Source organism: Lithobates pipiens, unplaced genomic scaffold, assembly GCF_037356315.1.
Source record: "Lithobates pipiens isolate NorthernLeopardFrog02 unplaced genomic scaffold, aLitPip1_a1.2 Scaffold_27, whole genome shotgun sequence".
Lineage (NCBI taxonomy): Eukaryota > Metazoa > Chordata > Amphibia > Anura > Ranidae > Lithobates > Lithobates pipiens.
Genome location: NW_027507788.1, coordinates 19,117,585 through 19,143,796, shown reverse-complemented (window position 1 = coordinate 19,143,796; position 26,212 = coordinate 19,117,585). Strand labels below are relative to the sequence as shown.

Below are 26,212 nucleotides of genomic sequence, written 5' to 3'. Positions count from 1 at the left end.
GTTACAATTTTATGTGGACTCATCCTTCTGTGTTCAGCTGCTTAGTATTTATCATTTTGCAATAAAATTTTACATTTTTTGGCTCCGCCATAACACATTATCATTTTGGCATTTTCCTCTACCTGCAGAAAAGGGTACTTAGCCTGAAAAAAAGAAAACCAATGCAGCCAACTCATCTAAGGACTGATAAGCTCAGCTGCAATGCATTAACATCTTACTGCAAACCGTAAAGCAAGCCGTAGCTGTACGTCGGTACATTGAGTGGAGCCAAGTAAGGGAATGATGGCCCCCACTCAGCTCAATAACATTGGATGACGGAAGCGACGTCAAATGTCACTTCCACCCCAATGGTCTCAAAGGGGATTTTATTTTTTTTTTATTTTTTTAAAAGACATTTTTTTTTTTTATTATTATTATTATTGCATTCAAGTGTAAATGTGAGATCTGAGGTCTTTTTGATGCCAGATCTCACATTAAAGAGGTCCTGTCATGCTTTTTTTCTATTACAAGGGATATTTACATTCATTGTAATAGGAATAAAAGTGACCCAAACAAGGATAGTGTAAAAAAAAAAAAAAAAAAAAAAAAAAAAAAAAAAGTAAAATAAATGAAAAAAAATAATAATATTTAAAGCGCCCCTTCCCGTTGAGCTCGTGCGCAGAAGCGAACGCATATGTAAGTGTATTTTTTCCAAAAAACTTGCGCTTGTAAGACCGATGCACAAATACGGTGTGACAAAGTATTGCAACAACCGCCATTTTATTCTCTAGGGTGTCTGAAGAAATTATTTTTTAGAATAAAAATTTATATATATATATATATATATATATATATATATATATATATATATATATATATATATATATATATATATATATATATATATATATATATATTTTTTTTTTTTTTTTATTATTATGTGTTTGGGGGTTCTAAGTAATTTTCTAGAAAAATAAACTGATTTTAACTTGTAAACAACAAATCTCAAAAAGAAGCTTGGTCCTTAAAAAATGGTTAAAAAATTTTCTTAGGTTTATATACACTATTAACTTATACCAAATACGAGATGGTAACATTTTTTTTTTTTTCTTTTCATTTTTCTTATACAATTTATATAAGTGGGCAGTAGGAGGCGACAAAAATCCTTCTCCCTCTCAATACTGTAGATGTTGAAAGGTAAAGTTCCCAAAGCTCCGGCCGTTGACGATGTTTCCCTCTCACAGAGATTCATATCCAGTCTGCGGTGTTGATTTGTGCGCCAGGATGTGCGAAGTTGCTGTGCAGAGAAAAGGTTGCATTAGACGTGCAAACTGAATTTCTGATGATTAAAAATAAAAATAAAAAAAATATACAAAATAATAACTTTCAGGGATTTTTTGGATTTCCAAATCTATTTTGGTGTCCCCGACATATTGTTTGTGGTTTGTGGTCTATGGGGGGGGGGGGGGGGGGGAATCACATACCAGGAACTAGCAATAACAATGAAGATCATGATTTCTGCTATTCCTTGGCAACTAAATATTGCGTACTTACCTTGACCAGCTTGACAATGGGAATGATTTACTAAAACTGGAGAGTACAAAATCTGGTGCAGCCGTACGTAGTAGCCAATCAGCTTCCAGTTTTTATTGTCAAAGCTTAATTGAACAAGTAGTCAGTGCTACTATAGCGATAACCACAATCCTCTGGGGTCCTGCTTGGGTTCTGTGTAAGTGGCTTCACCTCTGATCACAAAGGGCCACTCACTTGGCAGCACCACCATTCACAGAGCTCCGTATATTTTATTTTTTTGCAGGGGATACAAGGCGTTCCCTGAATGGACACAGTAGAAAGGAAGCAGTGGTGATGTCATGATCTCCACCATGTCCAGTCAAAAAAATGCCTTATATTCACTGAAAAAAAGAAAATACAAGGCATTCTATGAATGGCAATGGTGCCATGCGTATGACCCCTTGTGGTCAATGTGCAGAGGAAAAGCAGGCCTGCACAGAACCAAAATTGCAGCTATAACTGTAGTAGCACCAATTTCTACCATGATTTTCATCTTCCCCATAAGTTCATCAGGTATGAGATATGCATATTTACATTGTGCCAAGCTGGACCAAGGCATGTAGATAATACAAATAATTCACGGAGTTCGGCTTTAAAATATTTTGACACCCAGGACTGTTTAATATATAACAACATGATTTTCAGTGATAACAATGGTCACTGAAGTGCTACCTTAGATTTGTGGCCAGTGGAGAAGGGCTCCCTTAGGTCGATGGCCAGTGGAGAAGGGCTCCCTTAGGTTGGTGGGAGAAGGACCACCTTCCTTTGATGGTCATAGGAAAATGGGCCATCTTATAGTGGTAGTGAATGGAAGAAGAACCCTATAACACTGGTGATCAGTGGGAATAATGCTCTTTACATTGGAGCTCATTGCCATTGAGGAGCTCCCTTGAAACCTTTGGAATGGTGCGTGGTCAGTGGAGAAGAGTCCCTTTAGATTGTTGGCCAGGTCAGTGGAAGAAGAGTCCCCCCTTAGATTGGTGGTTAGTGGAAAAGGCCCCACTTAGATTGATGATCAATGGGAGAATGTCCATCTAGCACTATTCAATGTGAGAAGAGAAGGGTCCTATTAGACTGGTGGTCATTGGGAAGAATGCTCTTTCATTGATGATTATTGAAGAGCTCCCTGGTCAGTGGAGAAGGGTTCTGTTAGATTGATGGTCAGTTAGAGAAGACCCTCCCCTTAGATTGGTGGTCAGTGGAAAAGGGCTCCTTTAGATTGGTGGTTTGTGGAAAAGGGCCCCTTTAGATTGGTGGTTTGTGGAAAAGGGCCCCTTTAGATTGGTGGTCAGCAGGAGAATGACCAAACACTCTTTAATAGAAGGGAAGAGCTGGTTATACTAGTTATCAGTGTGATGAACGCTCCTTACATTGGTGGTGATTGGGAAGAATTCCCTCTTACAGATAGCTCAAAAGATCATTGGTGTAAGTAGTTACTTCAGATTATCTCAGAGAGGTTGAAATTGCTCCTCCCCAAGGAACCCCTAGTAGAACCCCTAGTAGAACCCCTAGTATACATTTGTCTAAAGCTATAACTCCACTTTGGTAACATAACTTCTTACTGCTGTCAGTTTCCCTGTTCACTGAAATCTGATTTAACAAGCCTCCTTCATTGTAAATATTGTTTTGTTTATATTCAGCTTGTCTGCAGTCTGTACTAATCAGCAATGCAATCACCAGACTGCATATGAGTTCAATCCAATTAACACACAGTTTAACATTGGTTAAGGTAACTCGGAACTCCCATTTTTTTCCCAGTAGGGTAAATCAGAGACATTGCCGACAACCAACCTGCAACAACCAAGAAAAAGCCTGAGGTCCAGCAGAGGAAGAATGACCACTCAAAGTTGTAGGAACCGTTGAGGACGTCATGAGCCGTTTCAGATGTGTATACCGTCAATCCGATAAGAAGAAACATCACTGTAATAAATAAGTGACAAAGTTGCACTGCTGTTACATGGGGGCAGAAAACACATTAAGAAATGATTTTATGAAAAATAGATTACAGGACCATTAAGTAGTGGGTGTATATGGATTATTTCTGAAGAATATGGAGAATGTTTCGTGTCAGGTTAACCACTTAAAGACCAGGCCTTTTTCTCACAAATAAAAATCTGTATTTTTTGCTAGAAAATTATATATATATATATATATATATATATATATATATATATATATATATATATATATATATATATATATATATATATATATATATATATTTTAAGCAGAGACCATAGAGAATATAAAATGGCGGTCATTGCAATATTTTATGTCACACTATATTTGCGCATCGGTCTTTTTAAAACACCATTTAAAAAAAAAAAAAAAATTTTTAATGAATAAAAAAATAAAAATAAAAACACAATAGATACCCTAATTTTATTTTAAAATATATTGAGAAAGATGATGTCGAGTATATAGATACCTAACATGTCATGCTTTAAAATTGCACACGCTTGTGGAATGGCGACAAACGATGTTTCGTAAAAATCTCCAAAGTCGACATTTTAAAAATGTTTACAGGTTACCTATTTAGGTCATGTGCTAGAATTGTTGCTCTCACTCTAACAATCACGGTAGTACCTCACATGTGGTTTGAACACGGTTTACATGTGTGGGCGCGAGGTATGCACTTGCTTCAGTGTGCGAGTATGGATGGATGGGGCGCTTTAAATCTTTTTTTTTTCTTATTTGATTTATTTTTACACTGTTCCTTTATTTTTTATTTTTATTTTTAAATCACTTTTATTCCTTATTACAACGAATGTAAACATCCCTTGTAATAGAGATAAGCATGACGGGTCTTCTTTATTGATAGCTTTGGGGTCAAAAAAAGTCTCAGAACTCTAATTTACCCTTAAAAGCAAAAGAAAAAAAAATGTTTATGACACATTGACGTTAAAAAAACAAAACCCATGTCCTTAAGCCCGAGAACTGAAAGCGACTTTGGCGGTAGCTCTGGTCCTCCAAGGGCATAGAGCTGAGTGGAGGCTATCATGCCCTCACTCGATTTCCTGCCTAGTCATCTACCACATTGGATCGGTTCTGGAATAATGAATAGGGCACTTGAGGTAGAACATTTGGAAGAGGAGGAGGACTTCCTTACCTCTCAAGGCCCCCATTCCAAACACACAGGAAGAAGAGGAGAAGGATTGTGTTAGCATGGACGTGGAGGACAACACTCAGCAGCAGTCTTCAAGGGATGGTTTTCAGTCCCCAAGGAGTTGTACGTGGCTGGGGGGAGGTTGTTACGGATCATGTGATCAGTAGTGACCCAGAGGACTCAGAATCGAATACTTCTGCAAATTTGCACTGCATGGCCTTGCTGATTCTGCAAAGCCTGTGAAAGGACCCTAGGATACATGGTATCAAGGAGAGGGATCATTACTGACTGGCAAGCCTTCTTGATCCACAGTACAAGGGTAAGGTTTCAGAACTCATCCTGCCTTCACAGAGGAAGCAGAGGATGAAACATCTTCAGGAGGCCTTGAAGAAAGGTTTGTGCAATGCATTTCTAGACCCCGTGAGGTTCCAATTTTCCTGGTGCTGGACAACGTGTTGCTGAGGCTTAGTTCAGTCAGAGGAAGAGCGGTGGCCAGCTGACCAATGCCTTTAAACTATTTTTCAGTCCTCAGCTCCAAGGTCTGATGGGTTTAAGCAACCATCGCCAGCGTCTGCATTACATGGTGCAGGAATATATAGGGGTAAGAGCAGACTTGGAGACCTTTCCAACAGAGCATCCACTGGGTTACTGGGTCTTGAGGATGGACCACTGGGCAGAACCTGCTCAATATGCAATTGAGCTACTGGCTTGTCCTGCATCCAGCATTCTTTCTGAACGCACATTCAGTGCTGCTGGAGGATTTGTAATGGATCGTAGAGTGCGCCTCTCCAGACTCCGTTGATAGGCTCACATTCATAAAAATGTATCAGTCTTGGATCAGCAGCTATCAAGCACCTGATGCTGATGTAACTGATTTAATTTTCTATGGATTGTGGGATCCCTTGAAGACTGCCTAAGCAGATTATCCTATTCCTCCTCAATCTTGATGACGCTAGCTTCCAACAGTATTTTTGGTTTAGGGCACCACCAGCCAAGGCCCAATTTTTCTGCCCCTGTTTAACAGGAGCATGCAATTTAACGTCTTGATATAATATTTCACAGCAGGGCCCATTCCTGTCCCCAACAAGATTAACTGAGGGCTTACAGTGTTTTGGTACCACCATCACCAAAGGCCCAATTTTTCGGCCCCTGTTTAACAGGGGCATGTAATTACAATTTTTGATATAATATTTCACAGCAGGGCCGGTTCCTGCGCTCACCAAGAGTAACTGTAAGGGCTTACAGTGTTGTGGTACCACCAACACCTAAGGCCCAATTTTCTGCAGAGTATATAGGGCAGGCTGTATAGTATATATACAGCTGTTCAGAGTATATAGTGCCTGGGGAACCCCCACACCATTTTTTTTTTTTTTTAAGATTTGGGTGTGGGGTTCCCCTTAATATCCATACCAGACCCAAATGGCCTGGTAATGGACTTGGGGGGAACCCCATGTCGTTTTTTTCAATGATTTTCACCTATATTGCTGGGACCCGACAATACATTACAGCCGTGAGCAGTTTTAAATTACATTTTTTCCTTTATAAATGTCATTTTGCTGTGGCATTGTTCTAAACACGGGAAAAATTTGCTACTTTAAAAGCATACCAAGGACACCCCGAAGCACAATATTTAAAAGGAATATTTAATTTTTGTTTCACTTTAAGCATTATTAAAATCACTACTCCCGAAAAAAAAACATCCGTTTTTAAAACTTTTTTTTTTTTGCATTGATACATGTCCCCCCCTGGGGCAGGACCCAGGTCCCCAAACACTTTTTATGGCAATAACTTGCATATAAGCCTTTAAAATTAAAATGAGCACTTTTGATTTTTCGTTTCCCATAGACTTTAACGGTGTTCGAACACATTTTTTGCCTGCTCTCATGTTCTGCTGCGAACTGAACCGGGGGTGTCCGGCTCATCCCTACCCTTCAGCTGCTGCTTGGAGGCGGGCCCTTACCTGATAAGACTTCCAGAGCACCAGCTGCAAGGGAGGCTGTGAACCGGCCTATGTGATAATTGAAAAATGTAAGGCAGGAAAACACCATCCCAAACAGGAGCAGAGCGGTGGAAAAGATGAGAAGGGCGCGGGTGGCATCGATGTACCCTGTAAGTGAAACACAAATATCAGTGATGGGGAATTGAGTAAATATGGCACAAAAGAAAATACTGAAAGTAAGCTTTTAAAATGCATGATTTTTAGTACCATTTTTTTTTTTTTAAGATGGCTGTATGGAAAGCTGAAAGTCCTAAACACACATCTTACCTCTCCCACTGATTTTAATGCATACGTTTTTGGCACATCGTTGCCAGATGCCTTCATGGAAAAGATCTGATCCAAAATTCACCAGCCAATAGTCACTGAGGATGCCAGTGAGCCCCAGAATGAAGCTCAGAGAGGCGCAAGTGAGCCCGAGAAGGTTGCCACACAACATCTCCCTTGGGTAGGTCCAGAGGGCCAGCTATGAACCGCTGTGGGAAGGGATGTAGATGTTAGTGGTGTGACTTCTCAAAAGAGGATCACGGGTTACAGCACAAAAAGTACAGTACAAAGGTCAGCAAGAACAGCCACCAATCTGCAGTCCATAGTCAAACAAATTGACAATCACCTTGATTCTTTCACATACAAATAAAACAGGGAAGGATCTTATGCATAGGCAGGGCTGGACTGGGACAAAAATTTGGCCCTGGACTTCATGCAGACCGATCCACTTTAATTTTGCAAAAACGCAAAAAACAGTATATAAACTGTACACAATTGCACAAAAAAGCCCCTAGAGAGCCCCCCTCCTTACATCAGGGTCCCCAGAGAGCCCCTCCTTACATCAGGGTCCCCAGAGAGCCCCTCCTTACATCAGGGTCCCCATATAGCCTTCCCCTTACAACAGGGTCCCCAGAGAGCCCCTCTTACATCAGAGTCCCTAGAGATCATCCGCCTCACATCAGGGTCCCTAGAGAGCCAACCCCTTACATCCGGGTCCACAGAGAGCCTCTCTCTTACATCAGGTTCCCCAGAGAGCCCCTCCTTACATCAGGGTCACCAGAAAGAGGGCAGGTAGTGGGCCAGGACCCTGTGGTTGGGGACTCCTGGACTGACTCGGGGCTATGGGCCCCAGATTCGGGGCTATAGCCCCAAAAGTCCCCCCACCAGCGATGCCACTGGCTGTCACTGAAACCGGCCCACTGAGCCATCGGCCCACCGGGAAACTCCCTATAGTCCCTATGGCCAGTACATGCCTGTGCATAGGGGACAGACAGACCCCCACTTGTGGTTGAGAAGATACTGTTGTCATGGTTATACAGTAATTTCTCTGTCAGCTTACCTCTCCTCGTGTGTTCATACTAAGAGGCCAGCCACTCTCACCTGGCTGTTTTTACAACCTCTCCTCTAAGCATGGCTCCACCCCAGGCCCTATCAGGGAACCCTATATTAACCTGTGCACGGCAAGCCAGCAGTGCTGATCAACCATTGTGTATCATTGTGTGTTTGGCTGTTTCCCCGATTGCCGTGTGCTCTTCGTTTGTCTCGGTTACAGACCTTGGCGTGTTCGACTATTTTTGTCTGCTCGTGACCCTGACCTTTTGGCCAGGGGAGGACTGACAAGTCATGGGGCCCCCGGGCTATGGGAGATTATGGGGCCCCCAGGCAATCAGAGATTATGGGGCCACACAAATTTTTACATACTGTCCCTGGTTTTACTGAGGCTGGCAACCCTGATGGGGCCCCCTAGTGGCATGGGGCCCTCGGGCAGTGCCCGAGTGGCCCAATGGTCAGTCCGCCCCTGCTTTTGGCGTGTCCCCGACTATCCATGCATGCCTGTGACCCTGAACCTTTGGTGTGTACTCTGTTATTCCTGTCTGCTAGATACCCTGACCTCTGCCTTATCCCTTTTTGTTCCATCCTCACCACTAGAGGCTCTGGTGAAAACTGGCTGGCTCTTAGCCCTTGTACACACGGTCGGAGAATCCATCGGAATGTGTCCTATCGGACCGTGTTGTCGGATAATCCGACTGTGTGTGGTATGCATTGGACTGATTCCGTCGGAATATCCGTCGGACCCAACTTTCCAACTTGTTGGAAATATTTTCCGACCAACTGGTTCGATCGGACATACACCGATCATGTGTAGAGAATTTTGATCGGACCAAGTGCCACGCATGCTCAGATCAAATTCCTACATCAAAGCTATTGGCTACTAACCTGAACGTAGTCCCATCGTAAGGAAATTACGTCATCATGTTCTGAATGATCGGATTTTTCGACAACTTAGTCCGACCGTGTGTATGCAACAGTTTCGGACAAGATCCGACGGGCAAAATCCGACGGATTTGGTTGTCGAAAATCTCCGACCGTGTGTACAGGGGCTTAGACTCCGCGCCCTGGGGAATCTATGCTCTAGCTCCCACTGAGATCTGTGTTAGTGATCCAATAGACCTGCTTCCTGATCCTCTCTGGGTCCTATCTGCAGCAGTCAGTCCTAGGGTCCACTATCTTAGCGATGCACTTCCGATTCCTACGAAGTGCACCTGTTACCTGACATCTGTCCTGCCAATGTACAAGAGTTGGGTAGGTCAATGTGGCCAATACTTGGGTCCAAGACTTCAGGAAAAAAAGGGACTCAGGTCTGTTTCTGCCTTATATCTGCTTCTGCTGTTGGCCAAGCATCCCTAGCTTGACTTCCAGTCCCACAAGGTCCCACCCTTCTGAATATCCCTATAGGCTGTTCTTTGTCCCATTATCTCATACGGCTGCCAATAGCTTTCCAGATCCTTTCGCACAATTTGAGACTTTTCTGCTCCCTTTGGAGCCCAGTTCAGATTTTCACTGGCTTCAATGTGATGTCTAGGTTGGAAGTTGGAATTTTGGAGGTTTGCTAACTTTCAAAGCATTCAACTGAACCTTCAGCTGTAAATAGGTGGAGGTTTCTGCCTATTATCTAGCAAAAGTTGGTAAGTTGGTCACTTTCAGTTGAACTTATTCTGTGATGCTAAAGACATTTCCAAGCATATCCAAACAGATTCTTCAGTTCTAGCAGCTCAAATAAGCTATGAAATACCTTCCTTCAATAATATAAAACAAGTGGCGCAAATTGTACTTCGACTCCATCTCATCAGACTGGACTTCCAGGAGCTTCTTAAACCATTCAGCACAATTTGGCATCATTTGTTTGCTCTATAATATTAACTTTTTTGGAGCCTGACTCCAAATGGGACTGTTCAGAAATTAGAATTTTGGAGGTTTTCAAACTTTTAAATGTTCAACTGGACTACATGTCACGGTCAGGCTTGGAGACCAGTAGCTATAGCAGCAGAGAGGCTCCCACCGACCAACGGGATAGGTATAGAGCAGCTCACCCCTGCACATGAAATGAGCTCACCTTCAAATACAGGGTCTAAGCACTAATCAGTATTCAGCAGAGCTGATAGTAGAGAGGAGTTTTGTTGTATGTTAGTACCAGGTTGCGGTCTTCAGGATCACCCCACCAGGATGTGAGCAAGCCAGATTCCAGTAGCAGATATAGCAAGTAAGGATCAAGCAAAAAATAAGCCAAAGGTCAGTAATAAGTGGTTATAGGTTGGGATCAAGCAGAAGCATAGTCAAGGAACAAGCCAAAGGTCAGTAACGAGTGGCAGTGAAGATAAGGACAGCTGCAGGTACACAAATGATCAGGATATTGGCTGGAGAGAGCACAATAATCTGGCAAATGGGAGGTGCAGAGACATGGCCAAAATCAGGAAGTTCATGGGAGGAGCAGAGTTCAAGGTTCACAAGAAACAAAAGACAAGGATTGTCCTAAGAGATCAGACAGATAGGCCGCTGTCCAGCATCTCAGGTGGCACCACACGTGGAGCTACAGTCAGACTCCACAGAGGTCACATGTTCAAATATGGACTCTGACTATATGACTGATAAATATTTTCAGAAGTTTGCTTTTTTCTGATGCTTGGGTGGAAATGTTTTACAATTATTATCTATTAATAGTTGGCCACATCCGGCTGGATTTGTTCTTACTGTTGGAAGACATTTTGTAGCTTCTCCAAGCCACTTGTTCAGTTCTAGCTGCTTGGATAACTGCAAAATGTCTTCAGCATTACAGAACAAGTCCAATCGGAATCTGTCAACTACTATTAGACATACCATCACCTGGATCAATTAGAATCTTTACAGACTTGACTTTATGCATCTTTAGATGAATAGAGAGCTGGGCTTCTTATTGACGTTCATTGGAACTAAAGGTGCTGCTTGGAGAAGATACAAAATGCCTTAAACATTACAGAACAAGTCCAGTTTGATGAGGCTAGCCATTAATAGATATACCATGACCTGGATAATTAGGAACCTTCATAGACACTTGAGTTTATGCCTCTTCAGGTCCATTGAGACATTCATTGTAGCTTAAGGGGTTGCTTGGAGATAAATGTAGGGTTCCCATTTATCCAGGTCATGGTATGTCTAGTAGTGGTTGGCTACATCCAACTGGACTTGTTCTGTAATGCTGATGACGTTTCGCATCTCCAAGCAACCCCTTAAGCTACAATGAATGTCTCAATGGACAGTCATTTTAGTTTATGTCTCTTTAGGCCCATTGAGAGCCAAGATATTTTCTTGACCTTGAGGCTCCATGCACACTGGAGCTGATAAACTGCAGTTTATTGGAGTTTGGGCGTTTTTTGTAAAAGCCCATAAACTCCACTCTATGTTAGCCTATGTGTCCATGCACACATGGACGTTTTTCAGCTTTAATGAGCAGTGGAGTTTATGGGCTTTTTTCTGAACGCCAGAAATTCGCGTTCAAAGTGCCGTTTTTCAGCGGCAAAAAATGACAAACGCTCATTAACGCTCATTAACGCTCATTAACGCTCGTTCATTAGTGTTCGGCATTCTATTTTTCAATGCATTGTGGGATTTTTGGAGTGTCCTCTGTGTATTTTTATAAAAAACGCCCATTAACGCTAACGCTGTAAAACGCTCATTAACGCTAGTATAAAACGCTGTTAAAAGCAGGTTTTTCAACCAGCGTTTTCTGCCAGCAATCTGGCGTCCAGAAATAGCTTTTTTGAGCTTCAGTGTGCATGGAGCCAAAAGCCCATAAACGCTCATAAACGCGCGTTAATTAGTGTTTGGCATTCTATTTTTTCAATGCATTGTGGGAGTATGGAATGTACTGTGGGATTTTTGGAGTGTCCTCTGTGTATTTTTATTGAAAACGCCCATAAACGCTAGTACAAAACGCTGTTAAAAGCAAGTTTTTCAACCAGCGTTTTCTGCCAGCAATCTGGCGTCCAGAAAAAGCTTTTTTGAGCTTCTGTGTGCATGGAGCCTGAATCAAACTGAAGAAGATGTTGCTTGGAGAAGAGAACAAATCCAGTTGAAGGTAGCCAACTACTACTAGATATAGCAGTGGTTGGCTACATCCAGCTGAACTTGGATACATGCGAACCTTAACAGACATCCTTGATTTGTTATTATTTGTTATTATTCACCCTGATAAGGTGGAGCTGGCAGTGGTTGCCCTCATTGCCCTTCTAATCTTCTGTTCTTCATTTTTTTTTAAAGAGGAATGCTATCATATCTAGGAAAAGAGAAGTTCCCACAGATGACCTAAATGGCAGATGGTGTATCGGTGCATCTGTGTATGGAGGAAGGTTGCCCCATCAGGAGAAGCTGGCAATAGAGTGGTGAAGTGCTGGACAAGTTTAATAGGAGTTCTAGTTGAATAAAAGGGGTTGCTGTAGTGTAGTTGCTCTCTAGGGCACACAATGAGTGAGTCTATGAAGAATTGATATTCCACTCATTTCAGTGGTTTGTACGCAAGTTCCTCTTCATCACCATTCTTTGCAAAAAGCTGTTAGAACCTCGCTCTTTTCTAACCACTATAGCAAGCGCCTAACCACTTTTTACTAAGAATTAGATCTGACCTTCAGTATTCCCTTCAGTCATGTATAGCTGTACAGGCTCTTCTCTACTGAAATTTCTTAAGCCCCGTACAAAGGATCAGAAATCCCGCCAGCAAAAGTCAGATGACAGCTTTTGGTCGGAAATTCCAACCATGCGTTTGCTCCATCTGACTTTTGCTGGCGGAATTTCCACCAGCAAAACGATTGAGAGCAGCTTCTCTATTTTTCTGATGGAAAAAGTTCCGATTGGAAATCCCGATAGTCTGTAGCAATTCCGATGCGCAAAATTCCTACGCATGCTCGGAAACCATTAGATGCATGCTTGGAAGCATTGAACTTCATTTTCTCAGCTCGTCACAGTATTGTACATCACCGCGTTCTTGACGGTCGAATGTTCAGAGAACTTTTGTGTGACCGTGTGTATGCAAGCCAAGCTTGAGCGGAAATCTGTCGGAAAAACACATCCAAGATTTTTCTGATGAAAACTCTGATCGTGCGTACGCGGCATTAGTCTGATTTCACCGCACGCTGTGCATTAAAAATTTGGAAGCAGGGGCTTTTTATTGTGTTGGTTGTATTTATTACTTCCTTGGTTAAAGTGATACTAAAGTCTAGATTTTTTTGTTTGTTTTGAAATAATAAATACAATACATAACATGTTATGCTCTATGTAGTGGTTTTGCACAGACCAGCCCCCAATCCCCCTCTTCTCGGGTCCCTCTTCAGCTCCCCTAGCCCCTCCCTCCTGCTGAGTGCCCCCACAGCTTGCATGGGGGCACCCAAGCTGAGCTGCTGCTCTGTGTGTCCATTCAGACACGGAGCTGCAGCCCAGCCCTGCCCCCTTTCTCTCCTCATTGGCTCACTCCATTTGATTGACAGCAGCAGGAGCCAATGGCGCCACGCTGCTGTCTCAGCCAATGAGGAGAGGGAATCCCAGAAAGCCCAGGCTCTTGAGGAACATCGCTGGATCGAGATGGGCTCAGGTAAGGATTAGGGTGGCTAAGGGAGGCTGCTGCACACATAAGATTTTTTTATCTTAATGCATAGAATGCATTAAGATAAAAAAAAAACTTCTGTTTTTACAACCACTTTAAGTATATCTTCTGCTGCGCTACTTACACTCCTTAGTTAAAGTGTTACTAAACCCACAACAGTACTAAAATCAGTCTGTTTATGCAGTAAAGCATGCTTGTTATGCTTAATGTGGAACCTACGAGGTTAACCTACTGCATTGTGCAAAAAGGCTGTTTGATCCTGTCTTCTCTGATCCTCCCCTTCTTCCACTGACTCCAGAACAGGTCTCGATAGTACAGAGCCTTTAGAGTCAGGCTGCACATGCTCAGTTTAGTGTGTATTGCTAGAGAGGTTTACTTTTTTTTTTTTTGGGGGGGGGGGGGGGGGAGTGCATGTGATCAGCACAGGGCCAATCAGCACTGTCCAGATAGAGGGTCAGGGGGTCCTGCAGCCTCATAGGACAGGTCAGTGCAGTATGAAAACTCCTCTTACAAGCTTTAACCAGATACTGATAGAAGTCACAAGACTGCTATGTACTGCTGATGAGAAAAGGCAGTTTATATTTACTAAAATAATTGCAGTTCTGTGTACTGTGAGAGACCAGATATAGCGAATGCAGGCTCCTGGGTTTAGTAACACTTTAATGTTGCCCAGCAGAAGTGGTGCTGTTTGGTTGGCAAGGGTTAATACTGCTAGCCAGGTTTTCCCCAGCTTTTTTGACCAGTACTGCCCTCTGCTGGAAAAAGCATATAAAAAAGGTAACTATCGATCTAAAAAGGTATCTAGGCAAAAAGTCCTGGTCTTTGCTCTCACAAAGGAAGAGAAGGAAAGTGCTGCTTAGGATGTAGTCACTACTTTGTTATTGTTACCACCCCTTGTGGGAGCACTTAGCGCCCAACTGTCCCTGATTTTGAGGGACTATCCCTGATTTGGAGCAATGTCCCTCTGTCCCTCATTTTGGTCTGATCTATATAGTTGCATATAAAACACACTATTTATCTTTCAAAAAGTGTTTCCCAGCGCTAAACCTTTCATCCAATTTCTAAATTGCTGCATTTGTACATTTTAAAAGCCAATATAAAGAATTAGTAGTGGTAAAAAAAAAAAAAAAAAAAAGTTCTTGTGGATTTAATTAATATTTTTTGGTCAATTCTTTAAAGGGGGTGTGGCAGGGGGCGTGTCCTATGCCTACATACGTTTGTCAGTAGGTGTCCCTCATTCCCATCTCAAAATGTTGGGAGGTGTGGGAGCACAGTTGGGGTTCCAAGGGATATGGTCTTTGCTGCTACATGGGCTAATGGACTTTCTCATCTATTTAACCACTTGCCGACCAGCGGCCGTCATACCGCGGCAGGTCGGCACGATCCCGCGAACCGTCGTATCTATACATCGGTCTCTTTAAGCGGGAGAGCAGGCGCTCACGTGCGCCCGCTGCACAGCAGGGTTGCCGATGCTCGTGACCAGCAGTCGCGATGACCGCCGGCCACGAGCGATCGCGGGCACGAGAGGCAGAACAGGGACGTGTGTGTGTGTGTAAACACATCCCAGTTCTGTTAGGAGAGGAGAGAGAGAGAGATTGTGAGTTTCTATGAGCTCATCTCTTATAGTCAGCCCCCCCCCCCCACCCAGTTAGAACACACACTAGGGAACACAGTTAACCCCTTGATCACCCCTAGTGTTAAACCCTTCCTTGCCAGCATCATTTATACAGTAACCCGTGCATTTTTAAAGCACTGATCGCTGTATAATTGTCAATCGGCCCAAAGTGTCTGATGTGTCTGCAATAATGTCGCAATAAAAACGCTGATCGCTGCCATTACGAGTAAAAAAAATTTAATAAAATATTATTAATATAATAATAATAAAAATGCCATAAATCTATCCCCCATTTTGTAGCTGCTATAAATTTTTGCACGAACCAATCAATATACGCTTTTTGCGACTTTTATTACCAAAAATATGTAGAAGAATACATATCTGCCTAAGCTGAGGGAAAAAATTAGCTTTTAAAAAAAAAAAAAAAAAAAAAAAAAAATTATATATATATATATATATATATATATATATATATATATATATATATATATATATATATATATATATATATATATATATATATATATATATATATATATATATATATATATATATATATATATAAATAATTGGGGCTATTTATTACAGCAAAAAGTACAAAATATTGTGTTTTTTTCAGAATTGTTGCTCTTTATGTTTATAGCGCAAAAAAAAAAACAAAAAAAAAAAAAACGCAGAGGTGATAAAATACCACCAAACAAAGCTCCATTTGTGGGGGACCTCAATTTTGTTTGGGTACAACGTCGCACGACCGCGCAGTTGTCAGTTAAAGCGGTGCAGTGCCGAATCGCAAAAAGTGCCCTGGTCTTTGGCCAGCAAAATGGTCTGGGGCTTAAGAATAAAGAAAACGCAGAGGCGTTCAAATGCCACCAAAAGAAAGCTCTATTTGCATGAAAAACAAAACAAAACAATTTTGTTTGGTTACAGGATCGTACGACCGCGCAATTGTCAGTTAAAGCGACGCAGTGCCGAATCGCAAAAAATGGCCCGGTCATTGAACAGCCAAATCTTCTGGGGCTGAAATGGTTAAGGTATGACCACCTCGTTGGGCACAAGGGAGCACTAGGGACACACTAAGGCTGGGTTCAGACTAATGCAGTGCGATTTTGATCCGATTTGCAATACGATTTTGTAGTGCAGCTGCACTGCAATTTGGATACATTATTTTAATCAATGCTGGCTAGACATCGGTAGTTAAGGAGCCATCACCTGCCAGAGTCTTAATAACAATTAGTTAGCCCTGCTGTCAGTGACGGATTCCCACTGGCAGCAGAAGGCAAGCAAAAGAGACGGCATAAAAAAAAATAAAAATAAAATAAGTGCCCCCCCCACCTCCCCAATCCATAACAGGCCCCACTGCTTGCACCAAGGCTGAGGGCTGTTAAGAAGAGAACTAAGGAAGGGTGCTGTGATGTTTTCAGAAAGCTATGTACAGCACCATGCGGGTCCCTCCCACCAGCCAGGATCTGGCTGCATTGCATAGAGAAGCACAGAGACCCGGTGATGACATCACTAGGTCTAAAAATTGATATGTAATGAAAATGGAAAGGTTTTATTTAAAAAATTTTTATTAGCATGTTGATGGGGGGAGGGAGGGACCAGGGAATTCAAAATATAAGCAGATTAAAACTTCAGCTTTAAGGGCACTTTTACACTAGGGCGGGGGGGGGGGGGGGGGGGGGGCGTCGGCGGTAAAGCACCACCATTTTTGGCGGCGCTTTACTGCCGTTTTAACGTCTCTTTCCAGCCACTAGCGTGGCACTTTTTACCCCCTATAGTGCCCGAAAAAGGGTTCAAAACGCCACTGCCGAAGTGCTTTGGCAGCGCTAGCCATTGATTTCAATGGCGGGGGTGTTTTAGGAGCGGGGTATTCCTGCGCCACCCCAAAGATGCTGCTTGCGGGACTTTTTTCTCCGTCCTGCAAGTACACTGCTCCCGTGTGAAAAGTACTCGAGTTCTCATACTGGGGTGGCAGAGGAGGCGTTTTTCAGGTGCCAGTTTTAGCCCTTTAGCTCCTGGAAAACGCCTCCAGTGTGATAGTAGCCTACAGAGTAACCGATTTGTTCAGATCCCTCCTGTACAGTACATCCAAGGCCTGATAAAGGGGGGCTCTCATCAACGCTGTATCCTGGCCTAGGCTGACAAGGCCCAGGCCTAGGGCAGCACTTTGCAGGGGGGCAGCATAGAAAGAGTCCCCGCCGTCTTGCGCTGTTAGTGTGGTGCCGGTCTTATGGGGCAGGCTGGGCTGAGAGGCAAATTAGTCTCGAGCCCCCATAAAGCAGCCGCACTGCTTCCGGTATGCGGGCGGCTGGCATTCCACAACTGTGGGGGGAGGGAGCCACTTCTAATTTTGACTGTCCTCTCATCCTGGACCACAAACCTTCCTCGCTGTGCTATGTGTTTTCTGCTGCGCCATTGGCATGGTTATATCTTCTTAGTCCTCTCTATAAAATTAATCAGAAATTTGTGCTTAAAGTAGAACTATAGGCAACACTTTTTTTTTTCATTTTGGAAAGAGTAAGGGAGGGCCCCTGTCAGTTTATTTTTCTACCATCCCTGTCCCATTGCAGAGATTTCCCTTCACTTCCTGCCTCGTAGCCAAACAGGAAGTGAGAGGAAATCTATGCAAATTAAAAGGGAATCCATTGCTCCCCCCAGGTCACCAGAACTAGTATCCCCCATTCGAAAATTTCAGGGCGGGTCTTAAACAGCAAGGGGTGTGGCCTTGACAGGAAGAGGTGGGTCATATTCTAAATTATGGGATGCGCAAGTTTAGTCGGGCCTAGGACAGCACAAAACCTAAATACGCTACTGGCTCTCATACATCCCAACTTTTTGGGAATGAAAGACACCTACTAGCAAAAGTATGTAGGCATAGGACACGCCCCCACCACGACCCCTTAACCACTTCCCGACCGCCGCACGACGATGTACGTCGACAGAATGGCACGGGCAGGCATAAGGGCTTACATGTACGTCCTTGCCTGCCCGCGGGTCGGGGGCCCGATCGGGCCCCCGCCCGGTGCCTGCGGCGGTCGGTATTCGTTCGGGAGCGATCCCGGACGAGGGGACGGCCATTCATTCATGGCCACCCCCTCGCGATCGCTCCCGACGAATGAAAATGCTCCGTGACATCACTTCCTCTCCTGTAATGTAAACACAGGAGAGGAAGTGATGTAATCTCTCCTCTGTGTCGGTATTTTTCGTTCCGACACCGAGGAGAGAGGATCGGTGAGTTGCACCAACACGACACTACACAGTAGAACATGCCAGGCACACTCACACCCCCCCCGATCACCCCCCCAATTACCCCTGCCCCCCAGTCACAGTGACACCAATGTCATTTTTTTTTTTTTCTTTGCATTGGTGTCATTTGTGACTGTAATAACTGTTAGGGCAGTTAGGGTTAGCCCCCCTTTAGTTCTAATGTACCCCCCTAACCCCCCCAATAAAGGTTTAACCCCGTGATCACCCCCCGTCGCCAGTGTCACTAAGGCTGGGTTCACATTGCAGCGGTTTATGAGAACGAATGTGATTCGCACCGCACTGCAGTGCAAATCACATCTGATCTCTGTGCGATTCGAGTTCAGCCATACAGATAGTATGGCTGAATTCGTGTCGCACCCGCCGCAAATTCGCACGGGACCCTTTTTTTGGCCCGCAGCAGAATCGGATCGCATGGGTGTTCACACCATGCGATCCGAGTTTGCAGATCGCACTGCGATATGCGAACTGATCTGGGGGTGTCATTAACATTTCACTGACCCTCCCAGCAGTTCGCATAGGGCAGTGTGAACTGCCGCCGGGAGGCATGCGATGCGGGAACCCGCCGCGGATTCGTGGCGTTCCCGCATCGCTCCAGTGTGAACCCAGCCTAATAAGCGATCGTTTTTCTGATCGCTGTATTAGTGTCACAGGTGACGCTAGTTAGGCAGGTAGGTATTTAGGTTCGCCGCAGCTTTTTATAGCGCCAGGGACCCCCATATACTACCGCATAAAGCCCCCTGATTGCCCCCTAGTTAACCCTTTCACCAGTGATCACCATATAACTGTTACAGGTGACGCTGGTTGGTTAGTTATTTTTTTATAGTTTCAGGGCACCCGCCATTTATTACCTATTCTCACTAGTGTACCCCTAAAATTAGGGGTGTCTACTTTCCAAAATGGGGTCATTTGGGGGGGGGTTTGTGCCATCTTGGCATTTTATGGCCTTCAAAACTGTAACGCCCTTAGAAAGCCTGAAGGCGGTGCTTGGTTTTCGGGGCCCCGTACGCGGCTAGGCTCCCAAAAAGTCCCACATATGTGGTATCCCCGTACTCAGGAGAAGCAGCAGAATTTATTTTGGGGTGTCATTTCACATACGCCCATAGCATGTGTGAGCAATATATCATTTAGTGACAACTTTGTGTAAAAAAAAATAAATAAATTTTTTTTTGTCATTATTCAATCGCTTGAGGCAAAAAAATAAAATATTCAATGGGCTCAACATGCCACTTATCAATTTCCTTAGGGTGTCTACTTTCCAAAATGGGGTCATTTGGGGGGGTTTTGTACTGCCCTGCCATTTTAGCACCTCAAGAAATGAGATAGGCAGTCGTAAACTAAAAGCTGCGTAAATTCCAGAAAACGTACCTTAGTTTGTAGATGTGACAACTTTTGCGCAAACCAATAAATATACAATTATTGACTTTTTTTTTACCAAAGACATGTGGCTGAATACATTTTGGCCTAAATGTATGACTAAAATTGAGTTTATTGGATTTTTCTAATAACAAAAAGTAGAAAATATCATTTTTTTTCAAAATTTTCGGTCTTTTTACGTTTATATCGCAAAAAATAAAAATCGCAGGGGCAATCAAATACCATCAAAAGAAAGCTCTATTTGTGGGAAGAAAAGGACGCAAATTTTGTTTGGGTACAACATTGCATGACCGCGCAATTACCAGTTAAAGCGTCGCAGTGCCAAATTGTAAAAAGACCTCTGGTCATTTACCAGCAAAATGGTCCGGTCTGAAAGTGGTTAAAGGAGAATTACCCCCAAAAAAAGATTTGTTGAACCCACAAGTAATTTTTTTTACCACTACTATTCCTTTATATTGGCTTTTCAAATTTACAAATGCAGAAATTTAAAAATCAGATGAAAGGTTTAGCGCCAGGAAACACTTTTTGATGGATAAAAAGGGCATTTTATATACAACTATATAGATCAGACCAAAATGAGGGACAAATGAGGAGGGAAAGAGGGACAGAGGGACAAATCAGGGACAGTTGGGAGCCATGGGCTCTTGTACAACTCTGGCACTGCGTTGGATGCCACTTCTTGATGGACCTTTTTTTGTGATTTTTTTTTTACTGCATTTGCACCGATTTCCACTGCTTAGAGTTTTCCTCCTTATGTTTTGTATAAAACATCAAGAGAACCAGTCACTTTCTTTTTTTTTCCCCCCTTTAAAAATAAAAAAATGTAAATTCAGGGACTAGGAATTTGGGGGTATTATCTACAAGCCCTTGCTGTATAAAACCTGTAATTTGTGATTTTTTTTAAAAAAATTCTGGGACACTGCAGAGTTAACTTTTAGACCGATGAGCTGGATTGTGTTCTTGTAAACAGGTAACCACATGCAAATTGCAAAAAAAGCTGCAAACCACAGAAGTGTTAATGGAAATATTCAGAGTGCGAGATATTGGTGACAACTCGATTTGAGTCACACGACACGAGTAGAGCTGCAAGGGAAGGGGTCAGGGGTGGGGGCTGAATGGTTAAAATTTCGGGAACTCGGTATGTGAGATCTCTAGGTTCCTGGGTCTCATGAGTTGTGTCAATTATGAGTGGTCCCCAGCAACCCTGCACTGAGGTCCTTGGTCTGTACACCTGCTGTGCCCATTATGAGGGGCTCCCACCATTCCTGCACTGAGGTCCTTGGTCTGTACACCTGCTGTGCCCATTATGAGGGGGTTCCCACCATTCCTGCACTGAGGTCCTTGGTCTGTACACCTGCTGTGCCCATTATGAGGGGCTCCCACCATTCCTGCACTGAGGTCCTTGGTCTGTACACCTGCTGTGCCCATTATGAGAGGGTTCCCACCATTCCTGCACTGAGGTCCTTGGTCTGTACACCTGCTGTGCCCATTATGAGGGGTTCCCAACATCCCTGCACTGTGGTCCTTGGTCTGTACACCTGCTGTGCCCATTATGAGGGGGTTCCCACTATCCCTGTCCTGTGGTCCTTGGTCTGTACACCTGCTGTGCCCATTATGAGGGGTTCCCAACATCCCTGCACTGTGGTCCTTGGTCTGTACACCTGCTGTGCCCATTATGAGGGGTTCCCAACATCCCTGCACTGAGGTCCTTGGTCTGTACACCTGCTGTGCCCATTATGAGGGGGTTCCCACTATCCCTGTCCTGTGGTCCTTGGTCTGTACACCTGCTGTGCCCATCATGAGGGGTTCCCAACATCCCTGCACTGTGGTCCTTGGTCTGTACACCTGCTGTGCCCATTATCCCACCATCCCTGCATCTGCACACCTACTGTGCCCATTACGAGGACCTCCCAACATCTTTGCTCAAAAATTCCTTGGTGTGCACCCTGCTGTGCCCATTATGAGGGGCTCCCACTATTTCTGTCCTGGGTTCCTCGTTTCTGCACCCCTGATGTGCCCATTATGAGGGGTTCCCACAACCCCTGTATAGAGTTCCTGACTCTGTATACCAGCCATGCCTAATATGAGGAGCTCTCGCCATCCCTGCACTGGGTTCCCTGGCCTTTACACCTACTTGTCCATTATGAGAGGCTCCTACCATTACTGTGCTGGTTTCCCAGGTCTCAACTCACTAATTAAAGCGGGAGTAAACCCAGTTTAAAAAAAAAAAAAACATTTACATTCCCGGAATGCCTGAAATGCTAACTTTCACATTGGCTGTGCTCTCAACCAAACTTTCAAACCATCCAATGGCTGGTTTCATAACTGATCACATGTGCAGCATCATGGCAGTTGAAGAATCATTAGAGGCCAAGATGGCAGCTTCCTTGACTGGAAACGATAGAGGGGTTTACTTCCACTTTAAGTGCTGCTAAATCAACAATATACAGTGCCTTGTCTTTGGGAATCCTTTGTAATATGCACAGCAGGTACAGTGCCTTGAAAAAGTATTCGTACCCCTTGAAATTTTCCAGATTTTATCAAACCACAAAACGTAAATGTATTTTATTGGACTTTTATGTTGGTCTATCACGCAAAATCTCAATAAAATATATTTACGTTTTTTGGGTTGAAACCTCACGAAATTTGGAAAATTTCAAGGGGTATGAATACTTTTTCAAGGCACTGTACCTGCTGTGCCTATTACAATGGGTTTCCCCACCATCCCTGGGCTGAGTTATGGGACCTAAACTCCCGTTATTCCCATTATGAGGGGTTCCTAAAAAAAAACCCTGCACTGAGTTCCCCAGTCTGTACACCCGCAGAAGCCCATTATGAGGGTTTCCCACCATTCCTGCTAATTTCCCACCTCTGATCATCTGATGTGCCCATTATCAGGAGTTTCCAGGTCTGTGCAGTGCTCATTGTGAGAGGTTCCCACCATTCCTGTGCTGAGTTTCCATGTCTACACCTGGTTTCCCAGCATAAAGGGTCTTATGAGGGTCTTGAGTTTGGTTGTCTAGTTACATCCCATGCCATCTCAATATCTAATTACGTTCTCTATATTGGCTGTAAAGCTAACCCACTATAACACTATCACAGGTGCGATAAAAGTGGCAACAAGAGCTTAAAAAGTAAAAGTCAATAAAGATTTAGACCTTTTAAATAAATGCTGCCCCCCATACCTCCCAACTTTATGAGATTGGAATGAAGGACACCTATTAGCAAAAGTATGAAGGCATAGGACACACCCCCCGCCACGCCCTACTAAGGAGAATGATACAAAAGAAAAAAAAAAATTATTGGTGGTTAAAGTGGTTGTAAACCCTTACAAACCACTTTGACCTACAGGTAAGCCTAGATTAAAGCTTACCTGTAGGTCCAAGAAATATCTCCGGTTTAGGAGATATTTACAAAAACACAGCCACCGCTTTCTACGACGCATGCGTCGTAGACAGCTGCGCGCAGGCGTACTGGGCAGGCCGCGGCGATATGCCGCGAGTGTCGGCTCCCATGCGCGGGAGTGACGTCATCGCTGCTCCGGCGAATCACAGCGCCGGAACAGCGAGACCCGGAAGTCACTCCGGGATCCATGGCAGCGGCAGACGTGAAGACGGAGGACCGCTTCGGGGGCTTCGTTCTCAGGTAAGTTATTCATAATGAGCCAGTATGCTATGCATACTAGCTCATTATGCCTTTGCCTTGCAGGTTGCTTTTTTTTTTTTTTTATCCCATGGGTTTACAACCACTTTAAACCTGTGAGTGCTTTTTTACCACTACTATTCGTTTATATTGGCTTGTGGATATTTACAAATGCAGCAATTTAGAAATTCGATGGATAGTTTAGCCCTTTAAAACACTGACCCCTTTCACACCACACCGCCCATTTCGGCCGGCTAGCGGGGCGCTTTTACCCCCGCTAGCGGCCACGAAAGGGTTAAAACCGCCGGCAATACGCCCCAATAGCGGCGTTTTGCCGGCGGTATTACAGCGCTTCCCCATTGATTTCAATGGGGAGCAGCGGTGGAGGAACACCGCTCCTTCACCGCTCCAAAGAAGCTGCTGGCAGGACTTTTTTCTGACGTCCTGCCAGCGCACCGCTGTAGTGTGAAAGCCCTCGGGGCTTTCACACTACACACAATGGTGCAGCTTCTTTAGGGCGGATTGCAGGCGCTATTTTTAAAGGTATAGCGCCTGAAAAACACCCTGGTGTGAAAGGGGTCTTTCTGATAGTGAAGTAGTGCATTTTGTATACAATTCTATAGATTGCATCAAAATGAGGAGGAATGAGGGACAGAGGGACAGAGGGACAGAGGGACATTGCTCCAAATCCACGACAGTCCCTCGAAATCAGGGACAGTTGGGAAGTATGCACCCCTGACCGTGCTATAGATTGTCCCAGCCCCTGCAATGGTCACGTTTGCTGGACAGCTTGGTCTGCATGTAAATGTGTAAATAAAAACATGTGAAATGAGTACCGAAGAAATACTATACTGATTAATATTTTGTATGGTATCACTCATATGCAATTAGCAGTATAAAGTAGTACTTGCCCTTTAAGGATTACTAGGTAGCCCGTTTCCTTCTCATACCCTAAAGTGCACATAAATCCCATTATATTGCAGCATACCACTCCTTAGGCATGGTGATTGCATTTGTTTTCTTTTTCACCTGGGAAAAAGACAGCATTTCTTCCTAAAGCACTAGGGGTTCTAATGGCAGCTTCAAAGTGGTAAGACAAGACAGAGCCAGAGCAAGTTTTCCTGGAGGATCAGTTATCGTTAATATGGCCTACAGGTGTGTTACCAATGGAGAGGAGAGGCACAGCTCTAAGATCTGATCACCATACCCTGTTTCCCCTAAAATAAGACCTAGCCTGATTGTCGGTGTTGGCTGCAATATAAGCCCTACCACCCAAATAAGCCCTACCCTGTTTCCTCAAAAATAAGCCCTACCCTGAAAAGAAGACCTACAAGGACTTTAACTAGGGCTTATTTGGGGGGTAGGGCTTTTATTGCAGCTATCACCGACAATCACATTAGGTCTTATTTTAGGGGAAACAGGGTAGAATGCTGCTATGGTGCAGTGTGACTGCATAGTGTTTTTTTCCCCTATCCCTTTAAATGGAAAACTTTATTAAGCAATGGAACTAAACTTGAACTGTTGGCCGAACAATCCAATTTCTTATAGCATTCCACAAGTCAATGAAGGAATAGAATTAAACTGGAACTGTTGGCCGAACAACCCAATTTCTTATAGCATTCCACCAGCCAATGAAGGAATGGAATTAAACTGGAACCGTTGGATAAAATTAAATTTCTTATTGCATTCCACCAGCCAATGAAAGCTGATGCTGGATTGGCTGCTATCAGAAGCAACTAAATATTTCCCAAGCTCACCCAAGGCATCTACCAGATACAAAAGTTTAGTCTATCAACTACTACTTCAGTAGACCATGTTCCTGGAAAGCATGGTTGTTTGAATTAAGAAGAAATTAAACTAAACTGGAATTGTTGGCCAACCAATTCAATTTCTTAATGCATTCCACCAGCCAATGAAGGAATTGGGCTAAACTGGAACTATTGGCCAACTGATCCCATTTCTCAATGCATTCTACCAGTCAATAAACAAATAGTCCCAATAAAAAACTGAATTGGTTGGCCAACAGTTCCAGTTTAGTTTCATTTCTTCTCAATTCAAACAACCATGCTTTCCAGGAACTGTTGGCCAACCAATTCAATTTCTTATTGGGACCATTTGTTTATTGACTGGTGGAATGCATTGAGAAATGGGACCAGTTGGCCAATAGTTCCAGTTTAGCCCAATTCCTTCATTGGCTAGTGGAATGCATTAAGAAATTGAATTGGTTGGTTAACCGTTCCAGTTTAGTTCCATTCTTTCATAGTTCAGACCTTGCCATTCAGGAAAGAGTCTCCACCTTAAGCCAATGAAAGCAGCTTTGGTTTATGTTATAACATATACACACACATATAATACATTTTAATATATGCATGTATGTATGTATGCATGCATGCATGCATGCATGCATGCATGCATGTATGTATGTATGCATATATACACAGTATGTATACATGTATTTAAAATAGTTGTACTATAATTATATATACTTATATATAAATAAAATATATGCAGATACCTTGTATACCGAGAGCTGTGTCTTCCTGTCTGCTTCCTGAGTGGTCTGCTGCAAGCTCTCGCCTGGTTCAGGGTCTCATGGTGGTGGTGGTGGTGGGGGGGCTGGCTGTACAACGACTTCGTCACCTGTGGTTAGCACTCTTCACACTTCATTCTAAAGACGTTTTGACTTGGTGGCCAAGAAAAATCATATCATCACACATTTTGTACTCAAAGCAGAAGTCGAGCCTGGAATAGTGTGAACATATG

The 26,212-nt window shown here is 43.6% G+C and overlaps 1 protein-coding gene across 1 annotated transcript; it reads right to left on the bottom strand.

Moving 5' to 3' along the window:
- Nucleotides 1-907: 907 nt before the first annotated feature.
- LOC143933622 (uncharacterized) lies at nt 908-26,151 on the bottom strand. The gene is made up of 5 exons (XM_077456570.1): nt 25,965-26,151; nt 6,924-7,129; nt 6,618-6,764; nt 3,343-3,471; nt 908-1,276 (listed from the first exon to the last, which is right to left on the bottom strand). Exons 2-5 carry the CDS (start codon nt 7,090-7,092, stop codon nt 1,218-1,220), a joined length of 504 nt encoding a protein of 167 aa, XP_077312696.1. The 5' UTR covers nt 7,093-7,129; nt 25,965-26,151; the 3' UTR covers nt 908-1,217.
- Between the last annotated feature and the right edge of the window lie 61 nt (nt 26,152-26,212).